At 34.5% G+C, this 18430-nt stretch overlaps 1 protein-coding gene across 1 annotated transcript in view; it reads left to right on the forward strand.

Moving 5' to 3' along the window:
• The first annotated feature begins 3563 nt into the window (after positions 1-3563).
• Positions 3564-18430, forward strand: part of FOXN2 (forkhead box N2) — a 22592-nt gene continuing 7725 nt past the window's right edge. The window contains exons 1-3 of the mRNA XM_007459983.1: positions 3564-4100; positions 14542-14666; positions 17298-17362. Of these exons, the coding sequence (XP_007460045.1) occupies positions 3564-4100; positions 14542-14666; positions 17298-17362 (727 nt within the window). The remainder of the gene's footprint in view (positions 4101-14541; positions 14667-17297; positions 17363-18430) is intronic.

An 18430-nucleotide genomic window follows, 5' to 3' on the forward strand; every position in this document is an offset into this window, starting at 1 on the left:
ATGTAAGGATTGGTATCCAAACAATACAAATGAATTCAACAGACACTTAATAGAAGAGGGACTCTAAATGGCAAATATATATATGTTTGCCATATATATATATACTTGATTTTTAGGTTTCTTTTGTATATGAAGAGATATTCAACCCCATTACTTATATGGGAGATGCAAATTAAACCACAAGGAGTTACAATTTCATAGTCATCAGGTTGGCAAAAAAAATTTTTTTGATGAGTACATGGAGCAAACAAAATACACATACATTCCTGGTAGCAATTTGTCATTATCAGTTAAAATTGAAGAAAAGAATACTCTGTGACCCAATAAGTCCACTCCTTCACATATATTCTGCTTTTAGAATTTCAGAAAGCTTATTTACAGTTGTGTTCCAAGGGATATGAACAAGGATGTCCATAGCAATACTACTTGTAATAGCCCCAAACATAAACATAAATAAATGTTCTTAAGAGTATAATAAGTTGTGGTATGTTCATAAAGTAGAATATAAATCATCTGTAAAAAGAATGAATTACTGCTGCAGTAATGTTAATGAATTTGGTGGGGGGAAAAACAAGTTTCAGTACAACTCAATTTTACATGATGTGTGAAAAACTTAGAGGGCTAAATAATATAATATTTAAGGATTCTAACTATAAAGGAAAATTTGCTTAATCTTTGATACAATCAATTAAAAATGTGGATAAATTAAGTCATAAAATCTATGTGGTTTTAACCAACATTTTGTGTTTAGGAGGTTCCTTAGTTATTTCGGGTTAAAAAAAGCTATCACTGTGACACCTCTAATACCTTGTAATTTGGCACCTTGTACCTTAGATGACACTGAAGATTCTCTGCCTTAGTTTCCCTTCTCTTACTTACTCTCTGTCAAGCATTTCCTCTCAGACCAGTGTTAATACAAACCTAAGCAAAAGTGCTCTCCTCTAACCTTTTGAGAAGTGATCTGAGAATTCCAATATGGAATCTTATTATATTTTTCTTGCCCTGGAGTTGAGTGTCATTGTAGCATTGAACATAATATGCAGACATGCAGTTCTCTGTTGGACAGCTTTGGAGATGCATGAGCTGCATAGCTGTGGGAAAAAATGGTGCATTTTAATCCTGAGCTGTCTTCTCAAGATGCTGCCATGGCTGTCATACAGTGAAGCTCTAGACAGGGGCTCCAAAGTGATTGTACTGGGTTTATTTGAACTCTCCACTTTGAAAATTCTCCTTGTGAGAGGAAATTCTGTCCTTTCCTGAAATGTAGATTTGGAGTCTTAACACAAATGTGTACTTTGCTAAATTGTCTTGTACATTTACATGCCTTTTTTTTGTAGCAATGTCTTGGTTTTGGAAATCTATTTGTAGTGGATGTATTCATTATTTGGGTTATGTTATTTATACACCTAAGAAATTAGGATACATTTTCATATCCCATATTTTATTTTCTAGGCCTTAAGTGCCTATTTTGAGTGAGATTTATTATGTGTAACAGTTAAATTTGATTTGTTGAAGTATTGTTCTTAAAAGGTTACTAAAAGGAAATGTTATCAATACATCAGTAGCCCAGATTTCCTTTTATTTCTTTACTTATTTTGCTTTATGAAGCAAACTTCCATGCACATTATTAATTATCTGCTATTGAATGCTTTCAGTTCATTTTAAGAAGTAGTTTCATAAAAATTTAAAACTAAAAGTTTTCTTGATTTTGGTGTAAAATATACAGACCTTTCTGTTGTAATGTTACATATTATGTATTTCTGAGAACACTGAAATTGTGCACAGCTGATGGGTCGCACCCAAAACATGCAAAGCTTTGTAATCAGAACACTAATAAAAATAAGTCTTAATAAGAATACTAGAATATTTAAAAAGATATATTAACTCTGTTACATATATAGAAATACTACAGTCGACTTAAGGTTAAAAAAAAAGAGATGAAGGTAACCTGGTGGAAGGGTGTGCAAGGAAGGGTTGAAGCTACAGGGTTATGGAGGCCAGAGTGAAATGCATAAAGATTTGCAGAGAAGACTTCATTAAGTATTTTCAAGACAATGTGTGTGACCAGGCTGTGCCAAGAGGAAGAACATGGGTTGAATGAGAATTGTGTACAGTACTGTATTTTCAGCAGCTTGCTGCTTTCCACTGTGTTAGCTTGTTTGGGGTTCAGCACTTATTATTTAGTAGTGCAAAGACATAGGCTGGGAAAAATCATGTACAAACCAGTATGACTTTCACATTGTAGTAAAATCCTTCCCCTACTCACCAGTGAACTAATTTGTGTTACAGAAAAGCTTAATAACAAAATAAACTGTACTAAGAGTAAGAGGTGGCTTCTGTTTTTGACTAGAGGTCTTTGATCAGTCTGTGACCTTTTTGTGATTTTGTTTCTTGTGAAATGGAAATACTACAACTAAAAAATAGTCTAACACAGTCTTTTCCCCCTTGAGTATATTGTTTTAACTTTAAACTATAAAAATAATAAACACCTTAAAGAAAAACCGGAAAATATAACAGAAAAAAATTACCAAGTTATTAATATAAGGCACTGTTAGCTTTTTGTATATTTTCTACTTTTTCACCAGTTTTTAATAAGCTTTTTTGTTTACTTCACAATCTCCGAGAGTCATTTTTAACGACTACTAAATATTAAATAGATGTGCTTTTACTTAGCTATTTCTCTATAATAAAATATGTAAGCTGGGGCTTCCCTGGTGGCACAGTGGTTGAGAGTCCGTCTGCCAATGCAAGGGACACAGGTTCGTGCCCTGGTCCGGGAAGATCCCACATGCCGCAGAGCGGCTGGGCCCGTGAGCCATGGACGGCTGAGCCTGCGCGTCCGGAGCCTGTGCTCCGCAATGGGAGAGGCCACAACAGTGAGAGGCCCTCGTACCGCAAAAAAAAAAAAATACTGGAATTTACAAATAAATAATAAATTTATAGTAAATATAATTTTGCTAGTAACGAATTGAGTTCGTTACTAAGGAATGTTATCTTTTTAGTATGATATACTGTAAAAATATTAGAAATTATTTATGGTAAGTATTTCAGATTTGAGGAAAGGGTTTATTTGGAATTTTTTTTGAGCTTTATTTTAAATTTGGTTATTGTTTGTATTGAGCCATATGTATGACTGTTAATTACAGTGAAGTCATAGATCCATAAGATGAATAGATTATAGAGTTTTATAATTCAAAGAAATAATTGTTCATTTTTAATAACAGCAAACATTACTTATTAGGCAGTTACTAAAGCCTAGGGACTTTAATAAGTATTCAAAATACATTATTTAATTCTGTTAATATCACCTGTACATATTGTGCTATAGTGCTGCATTTTATTTGCAGTCATTTCAAATAACATGAAATAAGTTCTGTTCCTTGTATAGTAATCTTTAGCATCTTGTACAGATATTGTGCTTAAATATTATGTGGGATATTGATTGCAAAATTTCTCTGATTTGGGGATATTTAAATATGTATTTCCTTCTTCCATGAGTTTACGAATCTTAAGTATTACATTGACTGATAATTGTTTCTTTTGTTGCAGAACTGTAAGAGTAAATGGGTCCAATAATTGGAATGACTCCAGAAAAGAGAGCTGAAACTCCAGGAGCTGAAAAGGTTGCAGGATTAAGCCAGATTTACAAAATGGGAAGCTTGCCTGAAGCTGTTGATGCTGCCAGGCCAAAGGCCACTCTAGTGAACAGTGAGTCAGCAGATGATGAACTCACAAACTTGAACTGGCTTCACGAAAGTACTAATCTCCTAACAAACTTCAGCTTTGGAAGTGAGGGTCTTCCAATTGTTAGTCCATTGTATGACATAGAGGGAGATGATGTGCCATCCTTAGGACCGTCGTGCTATCAGAACCCAGAAAAAAAATCAGCAACTTCAAAACCCCCATACTCCTTTAGTCTTCTCATTTATATGGCTATTGAACACTCTCCAAATAAATGTTTGCCTGTCAAAGAAATTTATAGCTGGATACTGAACCGCATCCCATATTTTGCAACCGCACCAACAGGCTGGAAGAATTCTGTTCGACATAATCTGTCCCTGAATAAATGTTTTCAGAAAGTGGAAAGAAGCCATGGCAAGGTCAGTGTTTATGAACATTGCTATATTTAGGGAGGTGGGGGAGAATTAACATGGAGATCTTAACATATGAGGAAATCAAAGGAAGACAAAAAATAGTCAATCAGATTACTTCAGCTTGAGGTTAATTATATTCACCGTTTGCTTTCATTTGAGAAGTTTTAAAATTTCTTCAGTATTGATATAAACCTAGCAGAATTATTTTCAGTCTACTATAGTTACATAAATTAGGGTTTATTTATTATTATTTTCTCTCTTTTTAAAAAATTTTTAATAATTGAAGTATAGTTAATTTACAGTGTGTTAGTTTCAGGTGTACAGCAAAGTGATTCAGTTATAATTAGTTTTTTTAATGTTCTAACTTTCTGTTCTTAGTTTCTGTAATGTTCATGTCACTGTATTTATGTATTCTTATTTATTCAACGTGACCATCTCTGCCTTATAACTGGAGTGTGGATCATTTACATTAATGTAACTGATATGGTTGGATTTAAATCTCATTACGTTATTTTTTTTCTATTTGCTGTATCTGTTCTTTTTTCCTTTTCTCCACTTTTCCTGTCTTTTTGTCAATTGAGTATTTTTTTATGATTCAATTTTATCTCTTCTATTGGCTTACTAGCTACTCTTTTTTTTTTTAAACTCGTTGCTATACAGTTTTCAGTATATATTTTTAATTTATCACAGTCTACCTTCAAATAATTTTAATTCACTTATTATCTGGCCTTTTATAGAAAAAGTTGACTAATCCTTATGCCCTATCTGGATCAATTCCTTCTTCCCAAGAAGTTGATTTAACATTTCTTATAGTTTGGGTCTACTAGCAATGAAATATTTTTTAACCTTTTTGTGGAGGATGGGTATGGAATTCTAGGTTGACAGGGTTTTTTTTTAAGTACTTTAAAGGCATTACTCTCTTCTGGCTTGCATAGTTTCTGAAAGGAGGTCTGTTATGATTCTTATCTTTGTTGTTCTGTTTGTAATTTTTTTTTCCTTACTATCTGTCTTCAAGATTTTTCTCTTTATCACTACTTTTTAGCAGTTTGACTATGATGTGCCTAGGTGTGTTTTTATTTTTATCCTGCATTGGTTTTCCAGAGGTTCTTAGATCTGTGGTTTGTTGTCATTCATTAAACTTAGAAATTTTTCTCCTCATTATCTCTTCAGATATTTCTTGTGGTTCACCATCTACTTCTGGGCTCCAAGTAAAAATATATTAGACCATTTGCTATTGTCTCACCTCTTGGTTGCTCTGTCCCTCTTCCTACTCTTTTCTTTCTTTGTTTCAGTTTGGATAATTTCTATTGATCCTTCTATAGTTTGTGGGGGTTTTTTTTGAATATTTGAATTTTATTTTATTTATTTTTTATACAGCAGGTTCTTATTAGTTATCTGTTTTATACATGTTAGTGTATATATGTCAGTCCCAATCTCCCAATCTTTCTATAGTTTTATTCTTTCCTCTATTGTGTTCATTCTGCTGATTAGCCTGTTAAAGTTGTCTTCATATTTTTTAAGTATTTTCATTTGCCTTTTAAAAAATAGTCGCCATATTTTTGTTAAAATTTCCCGTTAGATCTTTAAGCATATTAATCATAGTTATAGTGTTTGTCTGATAACTTCAATATCTGGTCCATCTCTGGGTCTCGTTTTGTTGATTGTTTTATCTCCTGCTTTTGTGTGTTGCATAATTTTGGATTAAGTGGCATCCATTGGTTGTTAAAGAATGGTAGAGACTGAGGTAAATAATAGGTAAATAATATTTCTATCCAGAAATAGATATTCCTCTACTTCTGTCACGTTGTTAGTATGAACAGGTATTGGTCAATCTAGTAAATAATTGAGCTGGGTTTGGGTTTTATGGTTGTCATAGTTACCTTCAGCATACCATAGTCTTCACATTCCTACAGAGATGGACTGTTGATACTTTGTACTGACTGTGCGGCCTGCAATGTCAGGTGATTTTTCTTGGCATTTCTGCTCCAACTCCATCTTTCAGTTTGTGACACATTTAGAGGTGAGAGGAGTTGAATATTTCTCTCTGTACTCTTGCCCCTTCCTTAGCAATTAGATTGCTCTTGCTTGTTACTTGGTGCAAAGTTCTTAGTGTGAACAGGGTGGGTTTCTTGGTTCTTCTGCTCCAGTTTTAGTCTTAATCAGACTCTGTACGCCTGTGCCTCAAGAGTGGGACTTCCCTTGTCTCCTCCCATTTACTCAGAGTGGAGTCTAGAGCTGCACTCATCAATAGCCAATTACCTACATATGGCTAGTGGTTGGCATATTGGATAGCACAAAATAGGATATTTCTGTCATTGTATAAATTCCTACTGGACAGCACTGTTCCAGCACTCAGGCCAGTTTCTTTCTCATTCCCATCATGGTGAGTAGATGTTGCCTAATATCAGTGGGAAGTTCTAGGTACAAGTGAGTGACCATTTCCCAGCAGCAGCAGATCTCTGCTTTGTATCTTTGAAGGATTTGGGCATGAACAGATTTCCTGCCCTTCTAATGGCATGTAGTATTGAGTACATTGCATAGTGTCAGTAAAATGTGAGGATAGCTGGGTTTTGTACTTTTCTCCCAACAGCAGCCATCCTTTCCCGGGGACTGGGGTGAGGAGTGTACTTTGCCTCTTTCTCAGTGGCAGACTGCTTTTGCTTCGTATGGAGCTTTGTCAAGGGTTTAGGCAGGTTTTGTGCCTCTGCCACAGTGACACCTGATCTCACCTTATGCTCATTCAGGGCCTGGAGCATGAATGGGCTTTGCCTGATATCTTTGCTCCAGCCTCAGACCGTGGTAGGTTCTGCACATCTATCTCTGTCTCCAAGGGTGTCTGCCTTCAGTCTCCTGCCTGCCTACAGTTTTGAGTATTTTTTTTTCTTGCCTTTTATTGTGACTGCCACTTCTTCCATGGTCTACCAAATGTGAAATTGTTCATGTTTCGTCTCTCCTCACAGGACCTGTCATACTTCAAAATTCAATTATTTCTGTTGTCTTGCAGCCTTAGATCTCAGATAGGCTCATAAAAAATTATGGTTATGTAGGCTATTTTGTTTTTTAATTTTTTTAAAAAAATTAATTTTTTTATAATTTATTTTTGGCTGTGTTGGGTCTTCATTGCTACACATGGTCTTTCTCTAGTTGCGGCAAGCAGGGGCTACTCTTCATTGCAGTGCAGAGTAGCAGGGGCTACTCTTCATTGCAGTGGTGGCTTCTCTTGTTGCGGAGCATGGGCTCTAGGCGTGCGGACTTCAGTAGTTGTGGCACACCAGCTCAGTAGCTGTGGCTCACAGACTCTAGAGCACAGGCTCAGTAGTTGTGGCGCACCGGCTTAGTTGCTCCGTGGCATGGGGATCTTCCTGGTCCAGGCTCGAACCCATGTCCCCTGCATTAGCAGGTGGATTCTTAACCACTGCGCCACCAGGGAAGTCCTGTTTTTTTCTTGTTAGGCTGGGAGTGATGTTCTTTTATGGCTTTCTATACCCCAAGTGGTAGCAGAAATCTCCTATTCTTATTTAGAATAAAAGTTAAAAGGACAAGTACTTATATTTTTTGGTAACTGAAGGATTTTATAGGACAGTGCTGTTCAAACTTGAATGTACCTACTGATCATCTGGGAATCTTGTTAAAATACTAATTCTGCTTCAGCAAATCTAGGATGGGGACTGAGGCTCTTTCATTTCTAACAGGTTCCCAGATCATCCTGATGCCTCTAATCCATGGACACACCCTGGGTAGCAAGACATTTGGACACATCATCGTCTTATACCTAACTTAAAGGAGCTTATTAGTTATCTATTGCTATGTAATAAATTGCTGTGTAACATATTCTCTACTACACATGTAATATTTATGGAGGCCAACTATGTGGTTAGGCCATTATACAAAGCCTTAGCAATTTCAAAGGATCAGTCTCTGTTATAGCCAGCCTCCAAGATGGCCCCCAAATGAGCCCCACCTTCTGGTATTTGTGCCCTTGTGAAGTCCCCTCCAATACTGAATAGGTCTGACTCGTGTAAACAAGAGGATATTGTGGAAATGATGAAGTGTGCCTTTTGAATCCAGGTTATAAAAGACATTATGGTTTCCATCTTGGATTCTTGGCTAATTAGCTCTATGGGAAGTCAGCTGCTATATCATACAGACACTTAAATAGCCCTGTGGAGAGGCCCCTGTGGCATGGAAATGAGGTCTCCTTCCAATAGCCGTATGAGTGAGCCATTTTGGAAGCAGATCCCCCTGCCCCAGTCAAACTTTCCTTTCAGATGACTGAAAGCATTGGAAATTTTGGATGTATCTTTTCCACCGTGCATTATTACGTTTTATTTTTTGAACTGTATCCTTAATTCTTTTCTAGTTTTAGACCTATTGTGTTTATGCTTATGATGGGATGTAAAAGGGGAACTGTCTACTAGATATTTAGAAATACAAGTTTAAAGCCCTCAACATTGATTTTCAGTAGAAGAGTCTAGGAAAAGTATGGTATAATGGAAGCCAGGGAGAGTCAGTTTAAGTATGAATGAGCAACAGTGTCAAATACTGCAAAAAAAAAAAAAAACTTGAAAATGATTAGCTAAGAAGTGATTGAGACAAGTAGCAGCCAAAAGATTAGAATTAAAAATATATGAACAGTGGTTATTTCTATTGTGGCCACTTTCGAGCTACCAACATTATGTCATTAAATGCGAAGTGGATAGGGGATGTTTACTCTCAGCAGCACACCGCTGTATGTAAGGAACACATACAATCCAATAAGAAAAAGAAAACCTGATAGGAAAATTGACAAGAATATGAACAGGGGGTTCACAGAGGAGGAAATACACATGGCCATAAACATATGCAGAGATGTTCATCCTCTCTAGCAATCAGGGACATACAAATAAAAAGAACAAAAAAACAGTTTTTACCCATTAGATTGCAAAATTTTTAAATGTTTTATTTGTTGAGGATATGGGGAAATAAATCAATATCAATAGTTTCTCACTATTAATAGGAGTGTAAATTAGTATGACCATTCATGAGGGCAACTTGACAGTAGTTATTAGAATTAGAAACATGCGTATCCTTTGATCTAGTGGATCAGATTCTGATCTCTCCCCTTAAGTAAAACTCATACTTGCACACAAAGAGATGCATTCAATATATAAGAATATTCATTGTGGTAAAGTTCTAGAACAATATGTCTAGTGTGGTATAATTTGTGTTAGTGATCAAAAGGGATTTGTTCTTGTGCCTAATTTTTAATTGTATGCATTATTTATACAATTAACCTGAGCATTTTTGAAGCTTTAGAGAAAGAAAGGAATTAAGGAAGTAGAAGTTAGTGAATGGGAAAACATACAGTCCAGATTTCAGGGAGAGTGTGATAAAGAGAAAGAAATTATCTTATGAGCTAATAAAGAATATGAGAATAAATACAGAAATTGTAATACATTGGCACAAAAATTAGCCAGCTATTGCCACAAGTTGGGGTGGGAGGGAAGGAACTGGTAGGTGATAGTCTTCACGAAAATCAATGGATCACTTTACTTAAATGTCTGAAACTTGGACAGAAAGTGATACATTCAAGTGGGATTGGGAAGGCTTGTGAATTTCTTTTTTTTTAATTTATAAAATACTTCTTGAATCAGTGCCTCAAAAGAATAGTATTTCTCTTCCAATCGGCAGAAGGCAAGCAAGTTACACTTAACTTCCATTAGATGCTGGAACTGAATTTGACAACCTTGAAAGCACTTTTCTGATGAAAGCTGTTATCTAGAGATGGTAATCTCAAAAATGAAGACAAGATTGACAAAGGTCCAGGTCAAACTACAAATTGATATTGATACCCAGCCAGCTGGTATAGCTGTTGATTAGTTTCCTACCCTCATCCATACCATAGTTAACACTCTCAAAAGATGGGTCTAAAAATCTTGGCTTGGCATTTATCTGTCTCAGAATTTTAAAATTACAAAAGCTAGACATGGTGTTTTTTTGTTTTGATTTGTTTTTATGTTTTAAATGTTAACACTGAAGTCTTAAATCTGCTTTTCTAACTTTTTGTAAAAGCCAAACTAAAACAGTTAATGGAGATTTTAACTGGGAAACATGAAATTAGAAGTTTTGCCTGGTTTAGTACAATTTTAGTCTGTACGTTTTCGTAGTCATGATTTGCTTCAATAACTAAATCCCAAGAAAGGAAGTCATGCAAGCCACCATAAAAGTTCACACTATAAGCAAGAGTTATGAATAATGCCCTTTTAAATTTAGTGGTTCTAAAAACCACTGAAAAAGGTAGTCAAGGGGGGAAACTATTAAAATGTACAGGGCAGGTACATAAAAACATTTCAGGAATAGGGAACATTGTTTCCTCTCCCAATTTTCTTTACAACTTCCATTAAGATAAATCTTTTTAAAGTTCAGTTCTTAATATATATTCCTCATTTCTTCAAAAGCTTCTGTGGTTCTTTACCAAATAAGTCTAGAAGCCTTAGAGTTCCAAAATGCAAAATAGTACATGAGAGAATGCACATTTCCTGTTTCCATTGCACAAAACATGTGTCTTGTAATAGGCAAATTTATTTTAAAACAATACTTAACTTCTAAAACTCTTTATCACTTGTGTTCCATCATCTAAGCACAACTTAATAAAGAAGCAAAGTTTTTAAGTGAGACTTAGATTACAAATAAGTTTTTTGCTCTAGACTCTAAAACATAGATTAGCAAATACATAATTTTATCTTGTTACTGATAGTTTGAACAGACCCAGTGAACGGAAGTGCTGCCATGGTAACATAAACCAGACTGTTATTTGGAGAACATAACTGAAGACACTTAACTGCCTTGAACTACAAGTTTTCAGTACCAGTTCTTCCAATTTGCTGTTTCAAAGAAATAGCAGTTCTTAAAAGATCAAAATAATTTGCAGTTCTCTCACAAGAGAATTTTAAAAGTAGATTTGAACTAAACAGCTTCTAGGAGTATAATCTCAGGAATACCAAGATAGAACATGGTTAGAATTATTAAAATAATTGTCTTAGTCAATATATGAAAAATAATTCATGCATATCCTTTCTGTATGAAACTGAAGTGGTTTTGGGGCAAAGGATGTTGTGGGTGCTAACATTTTAAAGTTTTATTTCCCAGTCTTCAAAACACATTTACCACTTAGGCCAAGCGACTGAAAATATATCTAATTTAAGATGTTCCATCACTTAATTCAAAACTACATTTGTAAAATTTGACTTCCTTTGGAAAAAAATTAAAATTTCAAATACTTGTTTAGTGTACTTCATGTGATATCTTGCTGCTGTAGGCCAGAAAAAGTTTCACCTGATAGTATGGTATGTTTCTTACTATATTACAGTGTGATTTGACGCCCATGGTTTTTCTTTTCCAATATATTTAAGTTGCTAGGATGTTAAAAACTGCCTTATACTCAATTACCATACTTCTCCTCAGACAAGAGTGTTTTTCCTTTATCAATTTAATTCATCTTTTTTCTAACTTTTGTCTCTCCAGAATTAATTGATTTTTGTTCTTATTGTTGATGTTTTTAAAAAGTCACTCATCTCTTAGAAGAGGAGTAGGAATATATTGTTATTAAGCCATATACAATTACTATTGATATATGCCAATTTCAGTATAATCTCTTAGTATTCACTTAGTTTGCAGCTCTATGTTGCTTACATATAAATTACCTTATTTGACTCTCATCACAACTCAATGAAGTGGCCTGTTTTTTTAATTATACAGATAAAATATGAGAGGACAGACTCTTAGAGATTAAGTGATTTGTCCACTATCAAGTAGCCAATCAATAAGCAATGATTAGCACCTCAGTTTGAAAACATGTGAAACAGTATTCTTTCATTATGCCATTCTGCTATAATAATTACGACATGATATTTAGAGATAAAAAAGCCTCAGTAATAGGCTAATGTTACCTTGAAAAAGAGTTCAGGAAATGGAAGCACCCTGGAATTTATCACATTAAATCTTCAGCAATGATAATAGCTTACATCATATAGGATTTTATACAAGCAGAAAGGAGCAGGGGAATAGGACACAGGTCTGTTTTACTGTTGTCTATATAATTGTTAATGTTGTGAAGTGTAATTCAAATTTTAAGAAAGGGTTTTTGAAATAGAAAAGGTGTAACTTAAAAACAAAAATTAGTAACAGTTTGAATCTCACTAATCTTGTGAGTTAGTTCTGGGGAAGTTTTGTACATCATGGTGGGAGGGGGTCAGGTTATACCTTATATTTAATTTTTGACATTTGTATCTTCAAAAGATTGAATATCTTCAAAAATATTTATTAAAATTTAGTATCAGTAACTAGTGGAATAGAAACCAAAAAACAAATTTGCATGCTATTAGACTGGAAGAAACAGGAACAATTTTTAAAACTACAAAGAAAATGAACATAAAATTTAACAATAGTAGCAGCCAACGTTTGAGTGCTTTTGTGTCTGGTAGGTACTGTTTTATATATATTTTGAGCATACTAATACACAGAGAACATAGACGTTTTTCTAAAGGTTACACAGCTGTTAAGTGACAGAGCCAGGATTCCAAAATAGGTATTCTTCCTCCAAGGCTGGTACTCTTAACTTCTGTACTAGTAGTGTTTAGCTCTGGGGCAGTGTGGGATGAATTTGCAGTTGGACCTCCTCTTTGCATGGCTATAGGGTTTTGTATGTAAGCTGTAGGTAGATGTGGTACATTTGTAGGGATGTGCATCTAGTCAGACTGTTCAGGATGTGTAGGTAGGGATGGATGTTCAGCTAAAGAAGTAGGAAAGATACATCCTGAAGGAAGAGTTTGCAGGTGATCTTACAGCTCCTGAAGTCCTTCAGTTATTTAGTTTGACTAGCTCGACTAGTGTGTGTGGCATTTGACCACACCCACTTAGTTTTTATATAACTGTGTTTCTTATACCTTTTACTTACTAGATAATCTGTAATTGTAGTTTGGATATCTTTTTAATACAAGAGTGTTTATAAATTTCCAAGTGGTTAGAGAATTTTGTTGTTGGGACATTTTTTCTTCTTTTTACGCTACAGTGATCTTTTAAAGGATTTTCTTCATGGTCTAATCAATGTTTGTAGTTTTTTTCTGTTAATATTTGGAAAGTATACTCTCCAAGAATTCATTAATTACATCAGTATTTTTCATAGGTGTCCCACAGCACACTAGCTTCCTCAGATGTTTCCTGGGAGAAAGAATAACTTTGGGAAACTTCTTAAAACAGGTTTAATTAAAGCAGGACTGTTTAGGACCCTTAATCTGCTAATATGTAACGTAATCTTCTAAGAAGGAAAGAGGTAAAATACTCAGCATTTTTCAAACCTATTTGAAGGAATTATCTCATAGCCTGGCCTTTCCCCCTTGCACATTAGATCATTTTCGTGAGATTCTTCAGGTGTGTTGTCTACTTACCTTCCTGGTAAGCTGTTCCTTCATATTAGGGGAATTGTGGAGCAGGCAAGCCAGTCTTTCAGGCACCTCCCATTTGCAATTTAGCGGGCACTTCTGTTATATTTTCTCTAGTTTCCAGAAACCATACAAATTGTATTATTTTTAGATTCTAATGACTATTTCCATGAAATCTGGGCTTGTGTGCCCATTACCATATTATCCAGAAGTTAGTTCCTCGAATGTTGTAACTTAAGCATCTTGAGGGAAGAGTGTTGATACTTCTTCCTCTTTTTTATCTTTTACAGGAGTCTTTTCCATGCCTCAGTTTTTTACTTAACTACTCTTTGAGACTTTTGCCATCTTTTCATTAAATTGTTTGCCTTGAATTTAAACAGTTGAAATGGGAAACTAAACACTAGTGTTAATGCCATAAAAAATGAAGTTATTTTTATATGCATCACCTAATATATTGTTTAGCACTTTTGGGAGAATGACACTACTTAATCTTTTCTTTCTTTAACAGTAATGATAAGGGGTAACATTTGTTGACATCTTAGCATGTGGAGGACCACCTTGTACAGCCCTTCATGCTGTTCTCTGCACAGCTTGGTGTTGTATCATTCTCACAGAATGTGATGTGAATGCCATATCCTAGAGTTGTGCAATCCTGTGCCCCTAGTGCCATGCAATGTGCAGAGTACTTTATGCATAATGTAATCCATAGAACAAACCTATGAGGTAGGTACTGTTATTATCCATACCTTACAAATAAGGGAATAATGGCCCAGAGAAATAGAGGTTAGTTAACCTTCCTAAAATTACACAGGGGTCAATGGCAGGGCAGGGGATAGGAACCCAGGCAGTCTGCCTCCGGGGCTTTTAGTCACACCGTCCATTCCTAGCAAATTTACTTCAACTTTTGCCTTGTATTCAAAAGGTACTATTGGGGTTTTTCCCCCACACACATTTATTAAAAACATTCAGACACTGATTTTTTGTGTCTTAAAGTTCCAGGTTACTAATTCTTATATATTTTATTCTAGGTTAATGGAAAAGGCTCCTTATGGTGTGTTGATCCAGAATATAAACCCAACCTTATGCAAGCACTGAAGAAGCAACCTTTTCCCTCAAAATCAACATTTTACACCCCTCCTGCATCACCACAAAGGTACAGGATCTAACATGTAAATGTCAGTGATGATATATAAGATTTCATTATATGAGATGGAGAAACTTAGAGTTGTAGTGTTTTTTTGTTTTTTAATTATATAGAGATTTATGAATAAGACGTTAGCGTAAGGCATTTTTACTTATAGTCTAACTTATTAGGAAACAGGATGTTGGATAAGTGAGAACATAAATCCTGGAAAATGTAGTTAATAATATTCTAAATAAACTCTAAAGACAGTGATAATATGATTTCAGGTATAACCTGAAACTTTTGTAAAGGTTAAATCATTTAAATTGTCTGCAGTGCTAATGCTGACCTGAAGACATGGGAAAGTAGGAGTATATTTAAATTTTTAAATAAGGTGATTAAATTTGTCATTGCAGCATTTTTATATACATATTTATATTTCTTTTTCTGTTTTAAGTTTTTTTCCTTCACAACATGTTTAATATAAGAAAATTATGTTCAAGTCTCAAATTTTTAAATGTTGTCAAGTAAAATAATGCTTTGGAGTTTTTTATTTGTTTTGTTTCTGCTGGTAAATATAATTATGATTTTCCTTGGCTTTTGTTTTCTAACTCAGTGTTCAATAAATTGATCTTATAGCTTTCCAATTTTAAGTTAAATCTGAAAATGATACGGTGTCCTTAAATCTGATTGTTTCCTTTTCTTAAACCTTCAGAATCTTTTAATTCTATTACATATATTCATTTGAGTTAAAAATGACAGATTTTGTCAAGATACTTTTAAGCATAGTCTATAAAAAGTTTTTTAAGCTTTTTAATAAAATAATACATGGCAATTTTGAAACATACACAAAAGTAGGGAGAAAGAGTGAACTCCCATTTGCAACAGTTATCAACATTTCATGTGTTTAATTTCTTTCAGTATTATTAGATGACTTAGAGGAGTGGTTATAGCTGAGATACAGTTAAAAAAATTAGTAAGACTAGAGTTGAAATGTCAGCAATATATATACATATATACTCTTTGAGATTTAAGCTTATTTACCATATTAGTAGATTAGAAGGATCATTGTAACAAGAACTGGTTTATCCTTATGAAATGAAACCTAGAAAAGACGTTATCAGAGTTTATATTCTCATTGTTTGGGAGTTGATACCTTCTTGAATGTTGGTGCTTATGAGATGTCCTAGTTAAAAAATATAATAGTTTAGGGCTTCCCTGGTGGCGCAGTGGTTGAGATCCGCCTGCCGATGCAGGGGACACGGGTTCGTGCCCCGGTCTGGGAAGATCCCACGTGCCGCGGAGCGGCTAGGCCCATGAGCCATGGCCGCTGAGCCTAAAAAAAAAAAAAAAAGTTTAGCAACTAATGGTAAGTTCTGCTGATGGTCCTTTCATGTTTTATTTAGCAATGTTATTTTGTATTAAAAATTAAATGGGAGAATTGGCACTCTTTGTTGTATACCATCAAAAATACACTTCCCTGTGCCTTTGATATGATGCATTTTCATGTTTACATTTTTTAGCTTTATCATATGTTTATATGTTAAATAAAGCTGATTTTGTGGTTTAAAAACAGGTAGATAAAACAACAGCATAAAGATTATAATCTTTGACTTTAAAACATTACCTTAATATTTTTAGAAACATTTTCTCTTTATCATTGTTTGGCAAAATGACAGTTCCATCTGACACGGCTTTGTGTAGCCCTTTCATGTCATAATTGGTAAGTCTGAGGAAGAGAATGATCTATAGAGTATGTAAAACTGTGACTAAGAAATAGACTTTTTTTTTTTTTTGCGGTATGTGGGCCTCTCACTGTTGTGGTCTCTCCCGTTGCGGAGCACAGGGTCCGGACGCGCAGGCTCAGCGGCCATGACTCACGGGCCCAGCCGCTCCGCGGCATGTGGGATCTTCCCAGACCGGGGCACGAACCCGTGTCCCCTGTATCAGCAGCAGACTCTCAACCACTATGCCACCAGGGAAGCCCTAGACTTTTAATTTGGTTAGCAAAAAGCAGATTTTTTAAAAATACTATCAAAAATTCCAAAGAAGAGAAATAGTTTGTCCCAAAAATGTCTTAATTTTTGGAACTAAAAAAACAAAAACAAGAAAAAAACTACTGGTCTTTTTTCATGAATATCGAAAGTTTAATTTGATACCGATATTTATTGATTAAATCAGGAACTTATCTGTTTTTTGTCATCACCATACAGTCTTCCTTAAACATTGTTTTGATAAACACTTTATTTGTATTGTAACACCTGTATTAATATCATATCAAACTTAGGCATCCAATACAAAATCAAACAGTAACTATTATGTATTGTCTATTGTTCCAGGCATTTTAAATTCATTATTCTTATTTAATTATCACAGCAACCCTACGTGGGAGGTTTAATTATTCCTGTTTTACAGATGAAGAAACTAAAAGATTAATTATTTTGCCTAAGAACACCCAAATAGTTGTGATTTAAACTTGGATCTTATGCTCTTTCTGCTTTGGCAGACTCTTCCTAAACTGAATAGTATTAGCAAAGAAAACAAGGTAAAAATAGTTTGTGTTTTTTATTGTACAAATTAGTTGTATTTGTAACTAAGTTCTATAAAATGTGAAATAAAGATCTTTTATAAGTATGCTTGTCTTATCTCTTTATTTTTCAGTGGTTCTTTATCACCTCACTACTTAAGCTCTGTACTCAAGCAGAACCAGGTGCGAACTCTCAAAGGTATGTGAAAGATCAGTATTTTAAATCATAAAAACTCAGATCAAAAATCAGAATTTTTGTTTAATTATTTTTAAATTATAAAAGTATTAAATGTTCATTGTAGAAGTTTTGGAAAATAAAAACATTTATAAAAAAGAAACTAAAACTTACCCTTTATTCTGCTGTTAACTTTTTAATTGAGGTATACTTGATGGTATACTTGGTATTATATGTTTCAGGTGTACAACATAGTGATTCACGATTTTTTAAGGTATACTCCATTGATAGTTATTATAAAATATTGACTCTATTCCCTGTGTTGTACAATATATCCTTAAAGCTTATTTCTTTTATGCATAGTAGTTTGTACCTCTTAATCCCCTACCCCTATCTATCTTGCACTCTGCTGTTCACATTTTAATATAATTGCTTTGGGCCTTTTTATGCCTTTCACATGAGTAGATATGTTTGCGTGCATGCACATACATGCACATACACCCCCCACCTCCTACACACACTTTTTCTCCACTGGGATGATACTGTGTATACTGTTTTATATCCCTGTTTCCATTTCCTTTTATGTATACTTTTCCTTGAAAATAGGGAAATATTTCTTAGTAATGCCCGCAGTAGAGAATTATCTTTTTAAGTCTGTCAGACTAGAATAGAGGTTGACAAACTATGTCCCATGGGCCAAATCTGGCCTGCCACCTGTTTTTGTACGGCCTTTGAGTTAGGGATGGTTTTACATATTTCTTTTATAGGTTAAGTGTAAAGAACTATGATTTAGGAAGAAAGCAATGTTAACTTTTAGAATTTTGTAGACTTTTAAAAAGTAGGTCAAAATTCTGAAATTGCAGTTTTCCCCCCCTACTCATAGTTAGTATTACAGGTTAGTGATATATTAACATAAGTTTTCCTAGCATTGTTGCTTTGGAGCCTACAGATGTTTCTATGACCTTTAAAAATAGAAATTCTCAGACTAAAAGCCTTTCTGTGTATCAGAGATATTTAGGCTCTTTAGAACTACACTAAGCCAAGCCTAGGAAACAATATGATGGTGGTCTGTAAAAATAAGGGAGGGAAAGA

This window comes from Lipotes vexillifer, unplaced genomic scaffold (genome assembly GCF_000442215.2).
Source record: "Lipotes vexillifer unplaced genomic scaffold, Lipotes_vexillifer_v1.1 scaffold666, whole genome shotgun sequence".
In the NCBI taxonomy this organism is placed as follows: domain Eukaryota; kingdom Metazoa; phylum Chordata; class Mammalia; order Artiodactyla; family Lipotidae; genus Lipotes; species Lipotes vexillifer.